Source organism: Pelmatolapia mariae, linkage group LG1, assembly GCF_036321145.2.
Source record: "Pelmatolapia mariae isolate MD_Pm_ZW linkage group LG1, Pm_UMD_F_2, whole genome shotgun sequence".
NCBI classification, from domain to species: domain Eukaryota; kingdom Metazoa; phylum Chordata; class Actinopteri; order Cichliformes; family Cichlidae; genus Pelmatolapia; species Pelmatolapia mariae.
In genome coordinates, this window is record NC_086227.1 from 28,991,840 (window position 1) to 29,014,818 (window position 22,979).

Here is a 22,979-nt window from a genome sequence, read left to right on the forward strand (position 1 = left end):
CTATACTTGTTCTGTATCTGGTGAGATTTAGGGCTGGTGCCAATGGTCAGCCGGGGATTAACAAGATGGAGGATAGAGGATGTGTGAAAACCAGTTAAGTCACACACCACTCTGCCTGTGAGAGGCTAAAATGCACAGAGAGAAGCGCAGATAACTTACATATATGTCCAAATCCAAGCAACCAGGCAGAAGCAGTTTCTGACATCACTCTCAGCCCGTGCACACTGTTTGGACCACTATTAAGTGCGAAATAGACACACAAAATCAATATAAAATTATTGCAAGTCTTGTAGCAGAATTGATCTAGAAAATCAAAAAATTAGAAATGTACTGAAATTTGATACAAAAAATTAATTTTGTGCAGAATGCGCGGTAGGATGTAATGGTTCATGGTAGCGCTGGTGACACTGGTCTTGGCAAATGGGCTGTGTGGCTGTGTGTGTAACTCTATCTGTGGAGGGGGAATACAGCAGTGGTTGGGTAATGGAAAGGTCATTTAGCCAATCCCCCAGGTAGGGGGGCTGGTCTGACACGGCTCGTTTGTCACAGTTCAATAACTGCCACTCCGGAGAGTGTGAGGGAGAGAGAGAAAACATGTGAGAGAAGGGTAGGAAGTGTGTGTGTGTGTGTGTGTGTGTGTGTGTGTGTGTGTGTGTGTGTGTGTGTGTGTGTGTGTGTGTGTGTGTGTGTGTGTGTGCTTGTGTTCAGCCCCTGGAAGCACAGCTGATTCCCAGGGCTTGTCCCTCCATTTGAGGCCTCAAACGGGGTCACAACGAAGGCCAAGCATGATGGACTCAGACATCATGATGTGAAAACTTGTAAGCCTTGGCCTGGAAGAATTATTTTCGCTCTAACTGGTAGATGTTTTGGCTTTCCAAGTGGGAAAACTGAATTATTATTCTCCTCTTGAACCCAGCAATGGCCACTCTACTGATAGCTAGCTTTAATCTGAAGCATTTGATAAATCATCAGAATGGAAACCAAAACAGCATTTCCTGAATACAAATTTTCTTTATTTGGGAACTGATGAAAAGTTATTGTAAATACTGACGTAATTTCCTACTATTTTATGTCAATTTATTGGATGCTTTTCCGCTCATTATCTATGTCAGTATTGGTATCTGATATTCCACCATTTCAAATCTGAAGGAGTACCAGAAATTACTTTGAGAAATAACAAACACTGATTAACTGTTACTCAGTGAGTTGATGGGATTTTAATGCATCGTAGACTAAAAAACCTATTTAAAAAAGAACAATAATTGGATAAAGAAAAAAAGAGTAATTATAGGGAAAAAATGCATATGCAATGCAAATAAAAACAATAAAATAAATAAAGCCCCATTATTCTGAGTTAGATGTATTGATTTGTACAGTCCCTTTAGCATGTTGTTCAGTCTGTGACAAAATGATCTTCCAGCTTTGTGAGAGAGTCAAAGATTTTCACACATCTCACTGAGTGACTGGTGAGAGACGCCACAACCTGTCCTTCTTCTCACTTTGAAAATCAATATTAACCTTCTATGTGTTCATTCACGTGTCTCTGTGGCTTTCCTTAGAGATGCCCGAGGCACCGATTTGTATTCATCTCAACTGGGTTGAGAGATTTGGGATTTTATGTCAGACATCCCATACAGATTTAGGAACTGTTGATTCAGGTGGGTTTGATTCCCATAAAGTAGACTTCTTATATTTAGTCAGTATAATATTACAAGCCTTGATGTTTTACAAAGAGTTTTGGCTCCCTCTTGTGTTAATCTCTGGAATGTACATGGCAACAACAGTTTCTGGAGCTCTAATGACAGAAGGTTAATATGCTGATGATGACTTATTATTAAAAATAATATTATATAATTTTGCAGCACTTCATAATGTCATTTTGCAAAACAACAGGGTAAATGATGTAAGGAAGAAAAGAGAGAAGCAAAGTAGTCTAACACCACCTTAAAGCACATTTAATTGTATAATATTAATGTCGTAAAATACTGATAAAGTGTCACTGCAACATAATTAAAATAAAACAATTATGATTTACCACTAATGCTACTTGCAACAAGTAAACCATCAACTTTTGGTTACAGTATGTGACACTTAAACATATTGCCTGTCTCTGTGTAAGTGTTGATTACATCAGCAATGCAACATATGACACATAACACATAACAATGCATAACAATACAAAGACATACTGACACCTTTACCTAGCAAGGCACATGTAACTGCTGTGCTCTGACACAACCGTTAGACCAAACATAAAGTGAAAGAGTTGCCGTTTCACAAATGGGCTGAGCTGTCTGTGGTCAGTGACATCACGGGACAAAAGCTCTTCCTCATTCAAAATGACTCACTGACGTTTCAGCCATACAAGGTTGTTGGTAAGCTTTTAAATTTGGAGAAATGTCCTGTAAGTGAGGTCGGTACTAAGAGTTGTGCTTAGTTCAAGGAAGTAAAAAATACAATGGCTCCTTTGATGTTTAAAGATGCTTTCTGGGTAAGTATATTTTTGTGGTATTGTTGTCTACTTGCTTTGTTATCATTTCTAAACTATAGTATGTATTGATTATGTTGAACAGACCGTTTTAGGAACCCGAGAAACACCACGTTACAGTCAGCTATCGCTTGTTAAAACATTATATATTTTAAATCCTAACTGTCATCTGTAAGTTAAAATTTGCCAAATCAGGTAAACCACAAGTGATTATAGTTTATACTAGTATAGACACACAGCAGTATGGGGTGGGAGTGGGGGTGGGGGGTTAAGGTAAGCTTTACAACTTAAAAAAGACTTAATATGCACAATCATCAACATCATACATGTAAAGACACTGTAACGTGTTGAATCACCACTGTGTGCACTTGAAGCGATCTAGAGGGTTGGTTTACCAAGTGTATTAACTCTACGCTGCCATGCCACATACAAATATCTTTGCAGTACACAAGTGCTAGTTCTGCATTTTACCACAAAATGAGTCTAGAACATGTTGCAATACCTTTTTCAGAAATGCTGTTTATTGCAGCAGTTTTCTTTTCTGTGTTTCGTTAATGCAGGGGTCTGACTTCACTTGCCACGCTGGGTATGAAGCCGTGATCCAAAGGTTACGAGATGGAAGGCAAATGTGCAAAGATGTGGAAGAGCTATTGAAGATGAGGTTGGATCAGCTTGTATTTGTGCAATCAAAATAAACTTAAAATCATGGGTTCTGTGATTTTAATCATAGCTGCGCTTCTCTTTCCATGATCTTTACTTTACATGACTTCATACATGGAATCAACTTCCAGCTTGATCATAACATTAAGAAAAAAAAATAGCTATCTAGTTGTCATTTCACTCATTAAACACTACATGTGGTTAGTCATGTATGCAAGATAGCAGGCCCATGACTCATTTAGGTCACAAGATGTCAGAATTTAGCTATTTCTTTTTTTAATTCTGTGTCTTGAAATATCAAAATATTCTGCATTAACACTCATTTCTGATTGCTGAAGTATATTAATTGATAATGACAAGTAATTCAAGATAAACCGTAAGATGTCACCAAAATCATCTTTGTGATGTTATGGCCTGAATAGAATGACATAACATAAAGTCAGTGATCCTTTAGGTAAAAGAGCAACAAGAGTTTAAGTAGCAACAAGATTTCAGGTAAAAATGTTGGTATATGCATGTCAAGGCAAATGTTGGACTGTTATAACAGACTTTATATAAGCTAATTCAGTTTTACAAATAAATACTAAAATATACATTCTGGGTTCTAATGATTTGTCTGCCTATTTATACCCCACAGGGCACTGGCAGAGGAAAAGTATGGAAAGGAACTGGTGACTATTGCTCGCAAAGCTGGAGGACATATAGAGATAAGGTGAAAAACTTGTTTTGAGGTCAGCATTATGTATTGTATAGACTGCCCAACTAGTACATAAATATAGCAATTTGGACAAAAACTTTTATTTGGAAGGGTTTTGGTAAGGGATGGACATGTTAAGGGTGACTGGCACTGACCAGGAAGACTACATATAAAACTACAGTCAGGCACATCATCGCCACATTCTTTAAGAGGAAACACATTTGTGTGTGATACAGAAAGTGAGACACAGAAAAAAGAGACTAAAGTGTAAGTATGTGTGTGTGCATGTGTGTGTGTGTGTGTGGTAAGCCCCTCGCTCAGTGTACAGTAGGTCATAACTTGTCAGTTTCCTGTTCCCTGCTATCTCAGACATCTGTACTGAACTCAATATATTCTAAGAGCCGCAAAACGGAAACAATGAGCCTCCAATAAAAGAATCATCTAAGTGCAGTAAAACCAAATAGATTTTTTCTTTTTTCTTTTCCTTTCTTTTCTTCTTTAAAAAAAAACAAAACTAGGGCACAAAGTCTGCATGTTAAGGTTTGGGTGTCCTCACAGTCTTGGCAGCTGGTTAAACAATAAAACACAGTGCAGAGTTCTAGCAATGAAATTGTATTCAGCTGCTATTTTGCTTAAAATTTTGCTTTAAAAATGTTAATCTGCCTCTTTGCGAAAGAAACACAAAGTGCAGGCATGGTGAATAATTTTGATTATGAATGTGTGTTGTTTTTCCAGCACTTTGAGGGCATCATTCGAACAACTAAAAACTCGTAAGTCCATGTGCTGTGGAAAGTTACACCCATATATGTGTTTGTATGTCAAATGGTTCACTGTGCCATTTCAATGTTTTTTGTTGCAGAAATTGAGAACATTGGAAACTTTCACATCCAACTATCTGATATATTGAAAGAGGAGGTGAAAAAGATTGAGAGTTTCAGAGAACGTCAGAAAGAGCAGAGGAAGAAGGTATTTGGGAAATGTGTGTTGCTTAACAACTGACTTATTAAACAAAAAAACCCCAAATGGTTAAGGTTCGAATACTCTGAGGATAATATAATTCTTTATTACTTTTACTATTGCACTAATATTGTAACTGTTTAATGGATGTAAATAGCTGCCAGTCTTCATAGCAATCAGTGCAAGTGACTCTTCTACTGCAACCCAGTGCAAGAGTCATACAAGAAATCCTGTTTGGGAAACACTGTGTTACGTAAGTGTTGACTTAATCCTGCAACCATTTAAATCACTTTACAGACACTGAGTGCAATGCTGTGATAGCAGCTGATAAGGGGAAACCTATAGTTTCAAAAAACAAACAATTCAAGACTGGAGTAAAGACTATTTCAGTCTTTATAAAAGTGACATCAAGACTTTTATCACATTAAAAATCCAGGTCTTTTATTCATCAATGAACAGTAACTGCAAGTATCAGGTTTGCATTGAAGCAACATATGCAAGTAATTTCAACCTTTTATCTTTAGTTTGAAAGCATCATGGAGAAGGTTCAAAAGAAAAAAGTTTCATTCTTCAAGAAGACCATGGAGGTAGGACACTGCTATCATTTATCACTAACACATGGAATCAGCGTGATTTAGAAATAAACATGAAAACTTAACCACATAAAAGTTGTTCAATTTATGTTCGAGCAAGCACAAAAAATACAAGTCAGATTTAAAAAAAAAAAAATTGCATCACTTACAAAAAGTGTTCTTCCTGTTGCTTTGTTGGAAATAGAACTTCTAATTTTTGTTTCTCTTTTTCTTAGTCTAAGAAGAACTATGAGCTGAAGTGCAAGGAGGCCGATGAGGCAGAGCAGGGGGCTGAGAAAACAAATGCTACGTCCAAAAACCCTGAAAAGGTAAAATAAGTGCATGAGCTACCTCGCTAAAAGACAAATGTTTTTATAAGCAACAAAATACAAACTTTTAGATTCCTTGAGAAATGCACCACAAAATGTGCGAATGCCCACTGTCAGTTCTATTTATGAACTACAAGTTTCCAGCTGTCAGCGGTGCAGTCTTTATGATGGGACTTTTCTGCAGTTGTGCAACAGTTTGCAAGGCGGAACTAAAGTGTGTTTGTGTGCTGGTGTGAGATGTTTTCTTTTCTTCTTTTATCTCTTTCAAGACCATTCCCTATACAACCTATTTATATATCAGTCTCTCTGACTGGTGTTAAAATGGTTACATAACTCACTGAACGTGGCTTCCTGTGCACCGATTTCATTCACAGGTACGTCACAAGATAAAGCAATGCAGGCAGGCGGCCAATGATGCTGGTATGCCTTCACATTTTATTTTTAACTTGCATGCATTTTTAGTATATTGCATTCATTGTCCACTTTTTTTTTTTTTTTTTTTGAGAATATTTCATGGAAAAATAAATTAAGAGAGTGGAAAACAGTGCGGCGGTCATGTTTGTGTTCTTTACCAGTGTTTCATTTGTTAACTGTAACTATTAACTATGCTCTATTCTCACAGAGAAGGTGTATTTTAACAACATTGTTCAACTAGAAGCTGTTCGCCAGGACTGGGAGGGGACACACAAAAGTACATGCGAGGTACTGCAGAATATTTTCTCGTTAACCGCTTTCTAATCATGTCTCTATTCAAAATAATGTCTTTTAACCACAGAAATAGCTTCGCACCACAACCCCTATAACTGTGAAAACCTTCCTGGCGGTGACCATTTGCGGAAGTACATTTCATCTTGCACTGAGAGAGCCACAAATGGAAAAACATACAACCATGCAGAAACACACTTAATCACACAAAAGTTCTGCTTTTTTTTTCGAACGACAGCTTCTTTGTGTTGACTTTGCTGTCACTAGTGGACACACACACAGACATACACACACACACACACACGGCAGCTCTTGGTGGCGCCCCTGTAAGTAAGAAGAGAAAAAAGAAACTATAATGAGCTTTGTATATGTTAAGGCAATTCAACCCTATGTCACGGCAAATATCACGTTTTGCTGTGATACTGAGTTGATCATTACCCAACAGGGTATCATTTCAAAATGCGTAACAAACACACAGGTTCACTGTGCCCATTTTGCCTCTCCGAAACGTGAAATGGGCACGCATGCAGAAGTTGCATTACTGTAACCCAGTATCATGGCAAATCTTGTAATAGTACATAGTACAATAATACATTGTTGGTAATAACACAGAATTCATTTGAAAATTATAGGTGTTCCAACAGTTGGAGGGAAATCGCATCAGCATGCTCAGGTGTGCTCTCTGGGACCATTGCAATCATTTCTCCATGCAATGTGTCAAAGATGATGAGGTGAGGTAGTTTTCCCTTTATTTAATATGTAAACAGAATAAAACAAACAGAATAAAAACGTCAAGAAGAATAAAAATGCAAATTTCTATTCTTAAATCAAGTATAAGTACATTGTCTTGCTGGATAAACCTAAAAAAAAGTTTTCTTAAAAAACAAAATGAAACAAAGAGCATCTCTTTTAGTGTTACAAAAAACGGATTTTCAAATTTTATTCCCAAATGTTCTTTTAATGAGAATTTATCAACCAGAATTGTAATAATAGTGCAGTTTTCACTCTTTGTCGTTCTTCTGATCACATTTTAGTTCAATGAGGCTTTAACTTTCAAATCTTAAGTGTGCTTAAGTTGAATGTCAGACCACCGCTATGGCCTGCTACTGGATAAAATAATGGATTGCGACTTGAAGCATGTTAGTAGGCTCATGTAGCCTTGACTTCTTCTTGAAAGTTATTACAATCACTTGGCCGATAGTTTTATGGGCTCCGTACTTGCCACTTTCTTAACCATTCTAAATATAAATAACTGGCAGACAGAAAAAATCGGGATCTTTTCATAAACCTAATTAACTATCAATTATGCATAAACCTAAATGAAAAGTGAAAGTAATATAATAGTAATATAAAATGTACTGAATTCCTCATTTTTAAAACCAGTCTTACGAGGAGGTGAGGAAATTTCTGGAACAGTGTGACATTACCAAAGACAACAACTCTTTCATAGAAATGAAAGGCACCGGATTGAAGCCACCAGGTGAGCTTTCACAATTTGTATTTACTGGAAAGATGGTTGTTTTGTTTCCTTTACTTATAAGTACAAAGTTGAAGTGAGAAAAGTTCCACTACAAAATAACAGGATATAAAGAGTGCAGCTCAGCTTCTTGACTTTCTCTTTCAATTGACAGACAGGCAAAAAGTATCACTTGGCCTCATTTCTCAAATGAGCAGGTTCTCTTTTCTTCTTGCAGAGCCCATAGTGTTTGAAAGCTATTACAAGACGGGGACAGTCAGGGACAACAATGGTCAAGCTCATTTTGCAGGAGGAGAAGAAGATCCCTCAAAGAGGTGAGACAGAATTAAAATCTTCTTCTTCCTAGCGGTTCATATCCCGCGATGCAGGGTCCGCTGTTTTGCATGCCTTCCTCCACTTCTTCCTATCCAGGGTGTCTTCTGGTGTAACATTCGCAGCCTTCATATCATCTTTGATTCGGTCCATCCAGTGCTTTTTGGTCTTCCTCATGGCCTGTTGCCACCTAGATCTAATTGCTGGGCTGTCTTTGCGATGGAGTTCTTATCGCTACGGGCAACATGGCCTCTCGCATCTTGTCTGTGATCGGTGTCACTCCCCATCGTTTCCTAGCATCTTCGTTCCTCGCTCGGTCTAGTCGTGTGAGACCCAGAGGCCACCTCAGCATCTGCATCTCCATGGTGTGAAGGGCTTGTTCATGCTTGGTCATCGCTGGCCAGCACTCTGACCCGTAGAGTGCCACTGGGCGCACGATTGACTTATAAACTTTTGCCTTGAGATAGATTGGCATTCTCTTGTCGCATAAGACTCCACTGACCTGACGCCATTTCATCCACGCTGCGTTGACACGGAGTCTGGCCTGTGGTAGAGTTTCGCAATCCGAGGTGACAAGGGACCCGAGGTACTTGAATTTGGCAACTTTAGTCAGCGGCTCGCCGTCAATAGTGATGGTACTGTTGGTCTGGGGGCCGCATTCAAGGTATTCAGTCTTCTTGATGTTCAGGCGCATGCCGTTTTCGGAGAGCCGATCTTTCCACGCTTGTGTTCGGCTTTGCAGGGCTAGGCAGAATTAAAATGGGAAAAAGAAATCCAGGTGAGGCCCCCACTTATATCACTGAGCTTCTCCAACCCCACTCTCCAAACCGGATCCTTAGATTCACTGATAGTGGTCTTCTAACCATTCCACGGACCCATTTGAAAACAAAGGGGGATCGCGCTTTTCAAACCTTGGCTCCAATATTGTGGAACAGTTTACCTCCCCCGCTACGCAACATCAACCCTTTAGCTACTTTTAAAACAAAGCTCAAAACACATCTGTTTAGACAGGCATTTAGGTAATATTCATGTGTAGCAAACTGTTTTATTGGATATGCTATTATACTGTGTTTTACTGTTTCAATTGATATGCTTTTATACCGTTTTTATACCATTTTTATTGTTTCGTTTGATATGCTTTTATTCCCATGTGAAGTACTTTGAAATAACTTCCTGTTTTAAAAAGCGCTATATAAATACATTTTACTTACTTACTTACTAATTCCAGAGGAGACCTGCTTCAACAGTGTTTATAACATACTATATACTATACTACAGTGTATATAATATACTGTATAATATACTTTAGTTTATATAATGTATATGATATACTTTGTACTCTGCAAACTAAACACAAACCATGTCCTGAAAATATTCTCTTTGTTAATCATCATCTTTATCTTCATCGTTTGTTGTTATTTTTTAATGTTAGAAATTTGGACCTTTGCTCGGTGAATTCACAAAAGTAAACATTTGTATCTTAAATATCTCTCTTGATCTAAAGGTGTTCTGATCCCCTGCTTGGAAGTTCTCTGAACATTGGCATGGACAGTCCACTCAGCCCACGATCTACACTGTCATCCATTGGAGAATGTAAGTACTGCAACCGCTCACTCAGTTATATTGTTAAACTGTGGGAAAGACCTAAATCTTCAATATTTTGTTGGTTCTGCTATATTTTATGAATTACATATATAGAGAGTTGGTCTTTCTATTCATATATTGGAGGCTAGAGCAGTCAATTAATTTGAAACATTTCACTATATGAATCAGAGATAAAAATGATATTCTAATATTATATCAAGAAAGTACACTTCAAAAGTAAGAAAGAACTTTAAATTTGCTATAGTGGACTTGATGAGAGGCCAATCTCTTCTCCAATGAGTCATGTATGTGCCAAATGTGTAAAACTGTATAGACTGTTGGTTTTGAACAGTAACACATCACAGGCCCTGTTGGTCTCTTGATTTATTTGCATGCTTACCACAGAAACGGTGGAAATGTGTCCTTTCACGCATTCATACACAATGGCTGTTGTCATTTACGAACATACTCCACGTGAAACACATTGCAATTATAAAACATGGGGCTAGAAAAAGTATTATATGTAGTCTTGGGTCAAACACATAGTTGCGTGAATTTGTTGGTTTGACTTTTTGTGCTATTTAAAGTTGGACTCTGTGGGTGGATATGGGTGGCTACCTTTGCCCTTAGTGAGAGAAGCTGCACTTTGAAACTCTTTGTTGTACTTTTGTTGGTCACATTTGTTTAACCTCCTAAGACCCGAACTCTTTCATGGCATGCATTTTTAATTTCTCTTTGATATTTGGACCCAATGAATATAAAAACAAAGAATTACCAGATTTTTATTTTTTTTATTTTTTTTACCTGATTTTTGTTTCTGAGAAAAATTAGAGCCACATATGAGGATATTCGTCTAAAGTTTCGATAGAACAGTGGCAGTATAATATCCTCGTATGTGGATATCAGGCCCTTGTAGAGCAAAATTTAGTATTTTGGTCTAAACAACCTAAAATGTGATGTCCACACATGTGGACGCCAGGTCCTAGGAGGTTAAAATACAGAACAGATTAATAATTTTTTTTTTTTTTTACATTTTGTGTTTGCAATTTCTGACATTTAATTCTGCTTTAGTTCAGCTTTCCGATGACGGATATGCACCCCTTCCATGCATTCACCAAGAAGTGCCACTGTCCACGGGTCCACCTGATGAAATCTTCTATGTTGTGCTTTATCAATACACTGCAAAGGTGATTTGCATGATTATTTTAAAACCTACAGCAAGAAAGTGAACATTGAGCAAGATGATCGAGAAAGAAAAGAAGAAAGTAGACGATATTAGCGGTACTGTATTTAAGGGATATTTGCCTGCAATTAAGATGTGCTTTCTTTACATCGACTGATCAGGAAGAAGATGAGCTATCTGTGAGCCGAGGAGATGTAGTTCGAGTGCTGGACCAAGAACAAAATGGGTGGTGGACGGTGGAGAGGAATGGGTTTAGTGGACTGGTGCCAGGAAACTATCTAGGCAAAATTTAAACATGTACGCACATACAGTAATTTTCTTTATATCTCAGGAGAAATTCAATATATTTATAGTAATTTCATGAAAAAGAACCGTAAATCCAATTCTTACTTGCCTGCCCCTTTACCTTAAAACAGTGGTTCACAAAATGTGGGCGGGCTATTTCACTGATAATATGCAACTTTATTTCAGTAAAATGCTATGTGCATCATTTTTTATCGTTAATATAATTTTTCAGATTAAATACTGTGGGATTTGGGCGGTTTATAGCTTATGATTTAGAGCATGCAATTTATGATAAAACTGCCTTACAAGGAGTTTTATCATAAAATGCAATAATTTATGTTATTGGTATCTGATTTTTCCCCCCAGAATGACTGGTTTTGGGGGACAAACACACTGTGATTGTGTAAACACAATTGTGCCCCCACAACATGCGTGGTATACACAGAACAACAGTTGCAAATGCAAGAAAGTAGACACAAAGAATGTCAACACATCAAAACAGATGTCTCATATGCTTAAAAACTTGCACGCTTGCAAAGACACACACCAAAGCGAACACATGCCACACACAATACAGCCTACAAACACACACATTTTTGCCAGGCTTTTTTTTCCCAAGTGCTCTTACAATACTGGCTAACATGAAAAACTAACCAAAAACCTGAACTAAAAAGGATCATTTAGTAAGCAGTAGACTACCTAAGCAATTAATGCAAGTTAAAGGAAATGCATTCACCAGCTTATATCAGCCTCATTGTTTACACTGGTTTGGATAATCAGTATAGCTATACTATTTATCTCATCTTTAGTTCCTATACTTGTATATATGACTAAAGAATGGTTAGCTATCTACTTTAGAAAACCAATGAAGAATTTTAAAATTCCCTTCATTCAGTCAAGTTACCATGTTTTCAACATGAATCTGTATGTTTCTAATATTAGCAAACTAGTACTGCACCAGTACATTCTAAGCACTGTAACATCACATACTTTTTTCATTAAAATTTGAACTTAAATGACTTGTGATAAGATGAATCATCTTATTCATCTCAAATGACAAGAAATCAGAATGAGTACCATATGCAATCCACCAGTGACTGCTAAGTTTAGCAGCATTAAGCAGCCACATATATACAGCGGAGATGTATTTGCTTCTGGCTGTCAATCCTTCTTTGTTTAGAAATGCAGTTTCTGACTAAACTATGACATAGTCTTTTAAATGCTCGATTTATTTGGTGCACATGTGAGCTGGTGAAGACAAGAGCGCTAGATTTCTAGTTATGTGAAAAGGAAGGTTTTCATAGAACTCTATGTTGTCCTTAACAACTGACTACAAATTATGATTCACTACCTTGTAGAATCACCTTTAGCAGCAATAACATGAAGAAATCTTTTTCATACTTCATCCGTTTCTCACGCTGTTGTTGAAGACTTTTGCCCCACTCATCGTTACAACATTGCTTCAGTTCATTTAGGTTTATGGGCATTTGCTCACACACAGCTCTCTTAAGGTCCAGCCACAGCATTTCAGTCATGTTGAGGTCTGGACTTTGCAACATATTTTCTATTTCAGCCATCTTGCTTATGTGTTTGGGATCATTATCCTGTTGCATGACCCAGTTTTGGCCAAGATTTTGCTGTCGGACAGATGGCCTCACTCTTGACTCTGGTGTTCTTTGAAATACAGTGGCTGCAAAATGAGCCCAAATTATCACCCCTCCATCACCATGCTTAACAGTGGTATGGGGTGTTTGCGCTGATGCGCAGTTGGCTTCCAATAAATGTGCCCCTTTGCATTATGACCAGGCATCTCTCTTTGGTCCTGTTCTGGAGGTCTTTTGGTTTGTTCAAATACAACTTTGCAAACCTAAACTATTATTCCATCTTCTCCCTACAATTCTTCCAAACAAGCCATACTCGTTCAGGAATTATACTGTCAGGAACTTAGATATAACACGCTAAATGAGGAATGTAGCTCTTGGCCTTTTGCAATTTCTCTAAGTATTGCATGGTCAGACTTTGGGTGAAATTGCTGGGAAATCTACTACTGGGAAGTAGATGTGGTCTTGTAGCGTTAACGTAACAAAACTAAATGCTCCAAATTGGTAATCTGCCAAAACCTCTTCTTTTACAGAGGTGGTCACACTTGCTGATGATCAGTTGCATTTGATTAGCAGCACCAGGCTGATAATTACCCACTTAATTCCCATAGAAGACATAACTGTGTAATGTGTTTTTCACAGGACTGCATAAAATCCTGCAAAAACTTTCCTTTTCATATGACTGTAGTAATCATCATTTATATCTGCTGTACATAAAAGTTTTTTTCTGTAAACCTTCCACAGACCATCGGCTACAAAAGTAGCACATACAGATGAACAAACTACTAGAATAAACTATTTTTATGCTTGTCAAGTGACAGCACATTTAAACATGTTTAATATATTTCCATGCGCCTGATGATATAGCCAACCATTGCTTAAGTACTTTGTGTCAGTTTGTTTTTTTGTTAGCATATTTACTGTCACATGAAAAAAAAATTAAAACAATACAGTTGAGGTGTATGAGTTTATTTGTCTCCTTTTATCTCTCATATTTTTCTGTGGAACTAGCTAAATATGGGATCAACTTAACAGCTTAAAAATATTAAAAGGGTACACACTTTCACTACAAGGTACAAAAAAACGTGTATTTTTTTTAAATCAGGTTTATACTTAACAAATCAAACTAAACAAGGAAATGTGTGACTGTAACAGATTAAATCTACATATATAAATCTTTAGGTAACACTGATAATACTCCTACTGTGGCACTGGAGACCAAATAGTTAATTCACAATTTATATCTTAGCAATGCCTTGTTAGTAAAGCCTGATTTGGAAATTTACAATCGGAATATTTGTGAACATAAACAACTCTTTCACCAAACATGGCTTTGAGAATGAGATGCTGCTCCAACACCTAAAAAACCAAAACATTCATTATTCTTATTCTGCAAATCTTAAAAACTAGACTGCATTCATGGGACAGCTAAGATTAAAACGTCAGATCTCTACTATGCTAAAAAGATTTGTCTGGTCAAACCAAGGCCTTGGTAATAGAGTACATGTTATTTTTAACATAGCTTATGCATTTGGACAACCACTAAATATCTCCAGAGTTCCAGCCATGGTGCAAAACAGCACACCAAGAAAAAGCTTTCATACAACACGACCAGTCTTATTTTCACATTTAAGCTTCTCGTCATCCTTATTGGGCATATACACAAATTTTATGAAGCCACAATTTAAAGAAAAAAAATTGCACATCAATAATCAGAAGTCAATTAGCCATATACAACTTTGGCTTTTGTAAATATTTCAGTATTTGTAACAAAAGGATAAACATTTAAAAGTAACAGGAACTTGGAAAGCATGTCAATAAATAAATGGTTTTCCCTTGAAGCCCCCACCCAAAACGTCAGTGTTCACTACTTTATCATGAATTGTGCAAGGTGTGCTTGAGCTTATATAACTATAGCTGATAACTAGTGTGGACATGTCCTGTGACGCTCCTGTTGATTTTCTTAGTGTTTTGTTGGCTGGCTGCATTCTTTATGCATAGCTGTTGGTTGTGACCAGCAGCTCATACGCTGGGTCGTGGCTCCTCCTGCACAGCACCACGCAAGCACAGAGCATGCCCAGCATCTGCAGGCAGACAGCACAGGGATCAAAACTGTGAAGTCAATTTTTTCCCTTCAGCAACCTCCATGTAAATTTAATTAAACAGCACAACTAAACAGTTTAAAATTTTAACAGGAATATTGGGACACACTACAGAACATATGCTGTAATGTATAAGAACTATAGTTGTATTTATTACTATATGCACTCTGGCTGTAAAGTTGGATGTTATGCTGACAACAACCACAGCATAGATGCTTTGTTAAACATAGATGCTTTGACCACATTTACTTTGTCTCAGTTAGGTCAGAGATACTTTCGGTTCACTTGTTACCAAGACAACTGCAGTTTCAATAATACACCCTACTCACCTGAGTCTATTGCAAGACTCTTTAAATATAGTTCTAATTATATGCTTTAGCTGAGTGATGATGCGGCATATAAATATGTAAAATCTCACTATAACTATCTGCAAGACAAAATACAAGTGTCAATATTTTAAGACCTTTGTGTTTGCAGCTTTATATTCCTTACCTGTATAGATGCAAAAGTCAACGCAGCCCATATGACATACATCATAATCTCCTTTAATTTCTTCACAACAAGAGCTTCACATCCCTAAAGACGAAAAATAAAAAAGTTTTCCAGCTATAAACACACTTGTAACGTGCTGGAAAATACTTACAGTCTCTGCAAACGATTTAATTACAGACGCCAAACTAGTGGTGTGTACCTCTTGGTAAAGATCTGCTGGTCGAGTGAGCGTGCCTGTACAGTTGCTGATGTTGGGCTGACAGCAACTGACGGGGACGCTGTTGTTCTTGGATTCTTTAAACCAGTGGGTGTTCTTCCAGTCAGAGTAGTTGTGAATGCCGCAGCAGTGAAGCTAGGACAAATGGTGAATGAAAATGTTTAATTACAATTTTAAAATTCATCATCTAATATATGACTACCAGGAAAGCATAAAAAGTAACGTAATTAAAAACTGTATGCACTCACTTTTTCCAGTTTTAGATGACAAAATCATTTGTCACAACAGAAGTTTTTTCTCACCTGCCTCTGCACATAATCAATCGCCCGGCTAGGAGCATCAGTGTTGGTGCCGCTGTATTCATTGTAAACTTTCTGAATGGAGTGATTCACCTCATCTTCTACCTATAAAAACAAAGAAAACAAAACAAAAAATAACACAACTGTCACTATTCACCACTCATTGCTCACTCAAAGTAATTTGGTGACTTAGTCTTATAACATTGTCAAAAAACTAATTATAGAAGCCTGGGAAGCACTTTAACCCAAATGGATTAAGGATAAATGAGACCGGCTAAATTAATTACATTTATTCATCACAGCAGAAGGAGTTGTTTTATACACAGTAATAAAACATTTATTTGTAAATTACATAAAAACTCCCTTGTTCACAAGGGGTTGCCACAGTGGGTAATTTATCCTGAAACAGGAGAAAAATTAAGATTTAGCAGCAGCATTTCACTGTCGCCTTTAACAGAAGAGAACGTGACCAGCAAAACAGTGTTTACCTTTGCTCTGTATATGTAGCCGAGCACCACCACCACACACTCCGTTACAAATACCAGCAGGAGTATGGCAGCAAACTGAAAAACAGAGACAGAAAGCTGATGTTAAAATTGATCTAAAATTAAAGAAAATATTGAACATAAGACATTTTCTCTCTGTCTTAAAGCCTATATTAAAACTCTTAAATCAATAGGCAGTTGGCCACTGAATGCATTAGTAATTAATAATAATTATAATAATAATAATAATAATTGTCCCCATTTATAAAAAGTGTCTTTTCTACTGTAGTTTCAATGCAATGTGAGGTTTTATCAATCAAAATTGCCAAAACAAGTGAAAATGTCAAATCATTGGCATTTTATTTTTAAAATCCCTCCCTGCATTTTTACAGCATTTTAAGTATTTTCTTCCACTACTGCAATTTAATTCATTAAATTCAAATTAAAACCCATATTGCATTATTACTGCTTTAGCAAAGCCATGTATGTACATTCCCAGCAAGAGTCGGGTGTCAGCATCCCCCAGTAGTAACTTAAAAAGGGAGTTTCTTCACCAACTTTCAACAAAGCAAAAAGTTCGCAAAATGTGCAACAAACTGTTCTCACTAAAGACATAAACTTCTTTCAGCACTTGAGGCAAAAACACAGCCAGGCTATAAAGGTAATATGAAGGCTATGAGATACTAGCAGCTGCTGATGTCTGACTGAAATGTAAACAAACGACTCCCCCAAGCGAAGCATTTGCAAGTTACGCTCAACATGAAAGGAAAAGAAAATAGTGGATGTAAATTAGCGATCGTCGAAAGGAAGGGCTTTAAAATGCTAGTTAAGAAGCTCAAACCAATAAACAACATCCCAGGTAGAAATGAGGTTTTAGTGCCAATATTGTGAAAATGTCCTTCTTTTACTTACAATATGAATGGTGCTGCCTGCAAACTGCAAGCATGAAAAACACCATTCAGTATTTTTTACTTTATCATCAGAAATATCGATATTGCAAATTTTCTTGATATATATCACCCACCTTCCTTGGCACTTTTTAACGTGCTTCCTACAGTTTCCTACCATAGGCATAAAACCACTTTTTTTTTGGGCATACTCACTGTTGCCAAGCCACAGGAGCTTTCACGTATTGTTGCGCAGCAGCCAATCAAACCGATGATGAAGAGAAGAGTTCCGACAGCTATGATTACAACAGCTGGAATCAACGTGTACACATCTTCAAAGAAGTGGTCATAGTCATCATATGTGATAAACACATAAGCTCCTATGTAGCATAAAATTCCAGCTGCAGCCTGCAGAGTGAAACAGGGAAAAATCAGAAGAATCAGATGTAAAAGCATAAAGAGACATAACCTGCTTTTCCAATGCTTCTTGCAGTTGCACCACCTGACTTAAGCCATCTTTGCAACTACTTTTGTAATTATTTTCAATTCAGACAGGCTTTTACTTAATCGTCTGGTTTACGTTTTTATTTGGTAGCAAAAGCATACACTTCTTCCCTATTATTAGTTTTTTGATTTCAAAATTAAACTATAGATTTTGTGTGGTTGCACCACCCTGACATTTGAGAACATGCAAACCACTGAACAATTATTTTTAATGAGCTGAACAGCTTTAAAATGATTGTTATATCAAATTTTTAATGTATAATAATTTAAACCCCAGCTTTAAAAGTGTTCTTAGTCTTCTCTTTTTTCACTACTTTTATTTAACCAGAAATTGACAAGAGAGTCCTGGACAAGATAGCAGCCTTACAAACTCAAAACATTTTTTCAAAATGCTACAAACACAACATTATATATAAGATCTACGATATGATATCCAATATAGAAATATTCCTTATGCTGCTTTTATACTCACACACAAATATAGGCATGTTTACCAAAACGGAAAAATAGTAAATAATATATTTTTTGAATAAACTCAAAATATATTCATATATTATTTATTTATCAAATAAAAACCTACAAGTAATTCATTTAATAAATGATTTTAAACAGAAATCACGAACTTGGACACAAAAACATGACATTTCAATCACCCATATGTGCTATAACGATATCATAGCTTCACATGAATAATGGTAATTAAGGCTCACAGACAAAGCACGCATAAGCAGTGTGGACTGGGCCTCACGTCTCTATATTATTCAGTCATCCTGCTTGATCATGTATTTTGAATTTTGCTCACCTATACATGCTTTAATTTAGCTCTGCTGTTCTTTTGATATACTAGCATGATGCAGCTCAAACAGCGCTGGAGGTTAACTCAGCTGCTGCTGCATAACGTCATAGCTATAAGTTGTGGGCGGCAGCTAAAGAACAAGCTACAGCTACAGCTAACCAGTCAAATGGATTTCCAGTTAACGTCCGTGCAGCTTACAGTGAATACTAACGTCAGAGTGAGTCTTTACACATAATTACCGCCACATAATGCATCTGTTTTATCGCCTCAGTGCAGTGCATCTCTGGCGCAGTTTGCTAACAGTCTCCATCCTTGGCCTCACTGGGATGCTGCACATTGTTCAAGCATCTGCCGTTTCCTTACCCAAAATATTAGATTGAGGAAAACCAAGACGGTTTTAGATGACGTAATCCCACACTGGCCCATCGTATCGAGAGAGCTTAAATGGAAAGACTTAGTAAATATGTATATTTAAATAATAAAATACTGATGCACCTGCACCTTTGCTGTTAAAATAATAAAATGGCTTCGGCCTGCCCCACTGTGCAGATTCTTCTAGGTTTGACCAATAAAATAGCCGCAAGGAAGCGCTGCTCGGTCACGTGCTCTGGTGACGTCACCATTCAAAATAAACAAACTGGGGGTAATGCTGGGACGTTTGTCTACGACATTGTACTACATTTGAGCTAATGATCTGTGAGTCTGTAAATCTATCGTGCGGTGTTATTTGAAACAGCATCTATTTTATAATGTTGTGACACAGCACCAGAGTTAAAGTGAGCTTGAACAGTCTTTTAGAAGTAACTCAACAAGTTTGATATTTAGAATTTGCATGTGGGGTGTTTCTTTCTTCTCCCTACATTAGTGATGGGATTTCCGGCTCTTTTTAGAGAACCGGCTCTTTCGGTTCGACTCACTAAAAAGAGCCGGTTCTTTCGACTCCGAACCGGCTCCTCAGGTTTTTTTGTTGCTTTAATTAATTTATTAACAATAATATAAAATTATGCACAAAAGGAATTATTAACGTAAAAAAAGTGGTTTTATTTGTATATTTGTATATATAAATATATGCGGTGGCCCCTAGAGACAAAACACGTACAAATTCCAAAAAGCACGTACAAATTCCAAAGCACGTACAAACTCCAAAACACATTTCTAGCATGAACTGAACTTCCAAAACAGAGCTACCTAGATTACTTAAATTACACAATTGCAAGCATATGTGTATTGTTTGTGTATTTATACACAAGCACTCATATATATTCAAATAATTAGAAAACAAAAAGTTCATTTACCTGTTATTACCACACACCAAATCCAGTTGTTGGTACTTGCTGGCTTGTGTAGCCACTAGGTATCAAAAGCTCAACACTGCGCCTAGCATCCTAGAGCACTTCTGTTGTGTTTTGTACGTGTTTTGGAGTTTTTACGTGCTTCTGAGTTTTTACGTGCTTTGGAGTTTGTACGTGCTATGGAGTTTTTACGTGTTTTGGAGTTTGTACGTCCTTCAGGGTTTGTACGTGCTTCAGAGTTTGTACGTGTTTTGAAGTTTGCACGTGCTTTGTCTGTAGGGGCCACCATAAATATACTTTTATTAATTCACTCCACATAAAATGTAATAAATAAATCATATAATACAAAAACCAACTATTCACATTTCAACTTTTAACTATTTAAATTTTCAGCTTTTTCCTTTTACAAATTTAAAGTGAAACAACACAAAACACTGCAAACCACAACACAATTAAATATAAATTAAAATATGAAAACAAAAAGAAGATGCATATTGTCTGTCATATGGATCTGCATGAATAACTTTCTGAATCCTATATCATCTGCAACTGAAAATAGTTGTGGATGATCACTATACCTTTCTAATGTGACGTTGTTGTCCCTGGCTCTTTCTCTGTCTCTCCCTCCCGCTCTGTTCCTGTTTATTGTTTATTGTTTATTTATAAGGAACCCCATTAGCTTCCACAACAGTGGTTGCTAGTCTTCCTGGGGCCCAAATCATCAAATACCATCGAATAAAATATTACACAATAAATTGGATGCAAAATATCCACATAATTTGGCTCTTACATCCACAATAAAGTTTTACAATTCTGAAAATATAAACATGTTAATATAAAAAAATATATAAAACACTCAAACAAAGTACACAATTTCCATTACAAGTGACATTACCCTCTTACAATTAAGAGCCTAAATAGGCTTTTAGGTGATTTTTAAAAGTATGAATAGAAGCCAATTCTCTAATTGCATAAGGCAACTTATTCCACTGAAAAGATGCTCTAAATATAACAGAGTTTTTCAAAAAGTTACTTTTAACTCGAGGAGTTACTAAATTGTGGTTAGTTGAGAATCGTGTAGCATGATTATGTATTTCATCTGGATACTGCAACTGAGCATAAAAAAAGTGTGGTGTGTTTACCAGTATTGCTTTCTTTAAAAATACAAGTAAGCCATAGTATAATTTAGCTTGTACAGAAAGCCAAGAAAGTTTATCGTGCATTTTATCAATATTTGTATAATATGAACACCTTAACACTAATCTAGCCGCCCTATTTTGGACTAATTGAAGTCTGTTCAAATCTGTCTTATTAGCTGCTGACCAAATGATTGAGCAGTACTCTAAATGAGATAGTACTAGTGCATTAATGACACCTTTCATAATTGAAGAAGTAATATAAAAGGAGCATTTCCTAGCTATAGCTATGCCCTGTCCCATTTTCTTAATAACAGAGTTGATGTGCTGAGACCATGAAAGGTGGTGGTTTATGGTGACACCAAGTAATTTCAATCTGGGTGACCTGTTCTAATACCGATCCAGCTATGGAAAGATTTAGTTGTGGGCAGTTGACTAAGCGTACTCTACTTCCTATTAACATGGATTTGGATTTTGGATTTCATGTTGTTTTTACTTATCCAGTCAAACACGTTCAGCAAATCTTGTTGTAATACGCTTGTCAATTCAGAGTAGCTACTTGTTGAATAAAACATGGTGGAATCATCAGCATACATTACAAGATGGGATTTATCCAGGACGTACGGCAAGTCGTTCGTGAAGACTGAATAGAGAAGTGGACCGAGGCAGCTGCCTTGGGTTAGACCACAGTTCATTTCACAGCCCTCCGAGAAATAACCATTATAATAAACCTTTTGCCTTCTTCCAGACAAATAACTTTCCATCCAGCACAAAGCAGCTGGTGAAAATCCATAACATTTTAGTTTATCTATCAAAAGATCATGATTTATCAAATCAAATGCAGCACTAAAATCCAAAAATACCACCCCGACCAAATTCCCATTATCTAAATATTTATACCAGTTATCTGTCATGTGAATGAGAGCTGAACTGGTGGAATGACCAGGTTTGTAAGCATGTTGAAACTGAGTGAGTAACTGTTAGGTAATGTTGAATTTGTTCATAGACAATCCTCTCCATAATTTTACTTAGAACGGGGAGTAGACTAATAGGTCTGCTATTAACACCATTAAAAACGTCATTCTTGTTTTTAGGAATGGGAATTATTTTCGATTCTTTCCACTGCAGTGGAAATAAGCTGCATGCCAAAGATCTATTAAATATGTGACATATAGGAAGGGACATAAACTTGGCTGCAACTTTGAGCAGTTTACTGTCTATGTTATCAGAGCCGGAGGATGTATCGTCAGGAAGTGATATCAATAAGCGCTCTACCATCTCCGCATTCACTGCCTCAAACTTAAATTGGCATTGCTTATTATTCATGATAACATCCTGTATAAGACGACGTGATAAGGTGGAATCGCCTCTGCTCATATTAGATTTTAAATTTGTTATTTTATTACTGTAGTAATTCACAAAATAATTGGCTATGTCCTTAGCTTTACTTATAAACGTACCACCCGTCTAGATGTGAGACACCACCGGAGCAAGATCTCTACCCATTATATTATTTAAAACTTTCCACACCTTCTTGCTGTCCTTGTTGGCCTCCTTGAGCTTAAGTTGATAATATTCTTTCTTCTTATGCCAATTCAATTTAGTTACTTGATTTCTTAACGCGCGATATCTTGCCCACTCTTGTGGACTGACAGACTTATGTGCTTTTGCTTTTGCTAGATCCCTTTCTGACATTGCAGCCTTAAGTTCAATATCTAGCCAAGGTGCATAGTTCTTTTTAACAGTAAATCTTTTTAAGGGGGCATGTTTGTCAGCCAGGTAGCAAAAGTTTTCAATAAACATAGATAATGCCAAATCAGGGTCACGCTCGAGGCAGATGTCAGTCCAGTGAATTTCTTTTACGTCATTAATATACTTATCTGCATTGAAATTTTTGTATGATCTATGAAAAATGATCT

General features: G+C 36.8%; 2 protein-coding genes across 2 annotated transcripts; one reads left to right on the plus strand and one right to left on the minus strand.

The window, feature by feature from the left end:
- Positions 1 to 2,391: 2,391 nt before the first annotated feature.
- Positions 2,392 to 13,677, plus strand: pstpip1b (proline-serine-threonine phosphatase interacting protein 1b). Its single transcript, XM_063477986.1, has 15 exons — positions 2,392 to 2,491; positions 3,049 to 3,149; positions 3,786 to 3,860; positions 4,581 to 4,615; positions 4,705 to 4,811; positions 5,327 to 5,389; positions 5,611 to 5,703; positions 6,078 to 6,123; positions 6,326 to 6,405; positions 7,041 to 7,139; positions 7,792 to 7,888; positions 8,103 to 8,199; positions 9,702 to 9,790; positions 10,853 to 10,968; positions 11,126 to 13,677. Exons 1-15 carry the CDS (start codon positions 2,459 to 2,461, stop codon positions 11,255 to 11,257), a joined length of 1,263 nt encoding a protein of 420 aa, XP_063334056.1. The 5' UTR covers positions 2,392 to 2,458; the 3' UTR covers positions 11,258 to 13,677.
- Positions 13,678 to 13,858: 181 nt separating this feature from the next.
- Positions 13,859 to 19,155, minus strand: tspan3b (tetraspanin 3b). Its single transcript, XM_063477998.1, has 7 exons — positions 18,996 to 19,155; positions 17,549 to 17,740; positions 16,449 to 16,523; positions 15,964 to 16,065; positions 15,644 to 15,796; positions 15,445 to 15,528; positions 13,859 to 14,934 (listed from the first exon to the last, which is right to left on the minus strand). Exons 1-7 carry the CDS (start codon positions 19,056 to 19,058, stop codon positions 14,842 to 14,844), a joined length of 762 nt encoding a protein of 253 aa, XP_063334068.1. The 5' UTR covers positions 19,059 to 19,155; the 3' UTR covers positions 13,859 to 14,841.
- Positions 19,156 to 22,979: the final 3,824 nt, after the last annotated feature.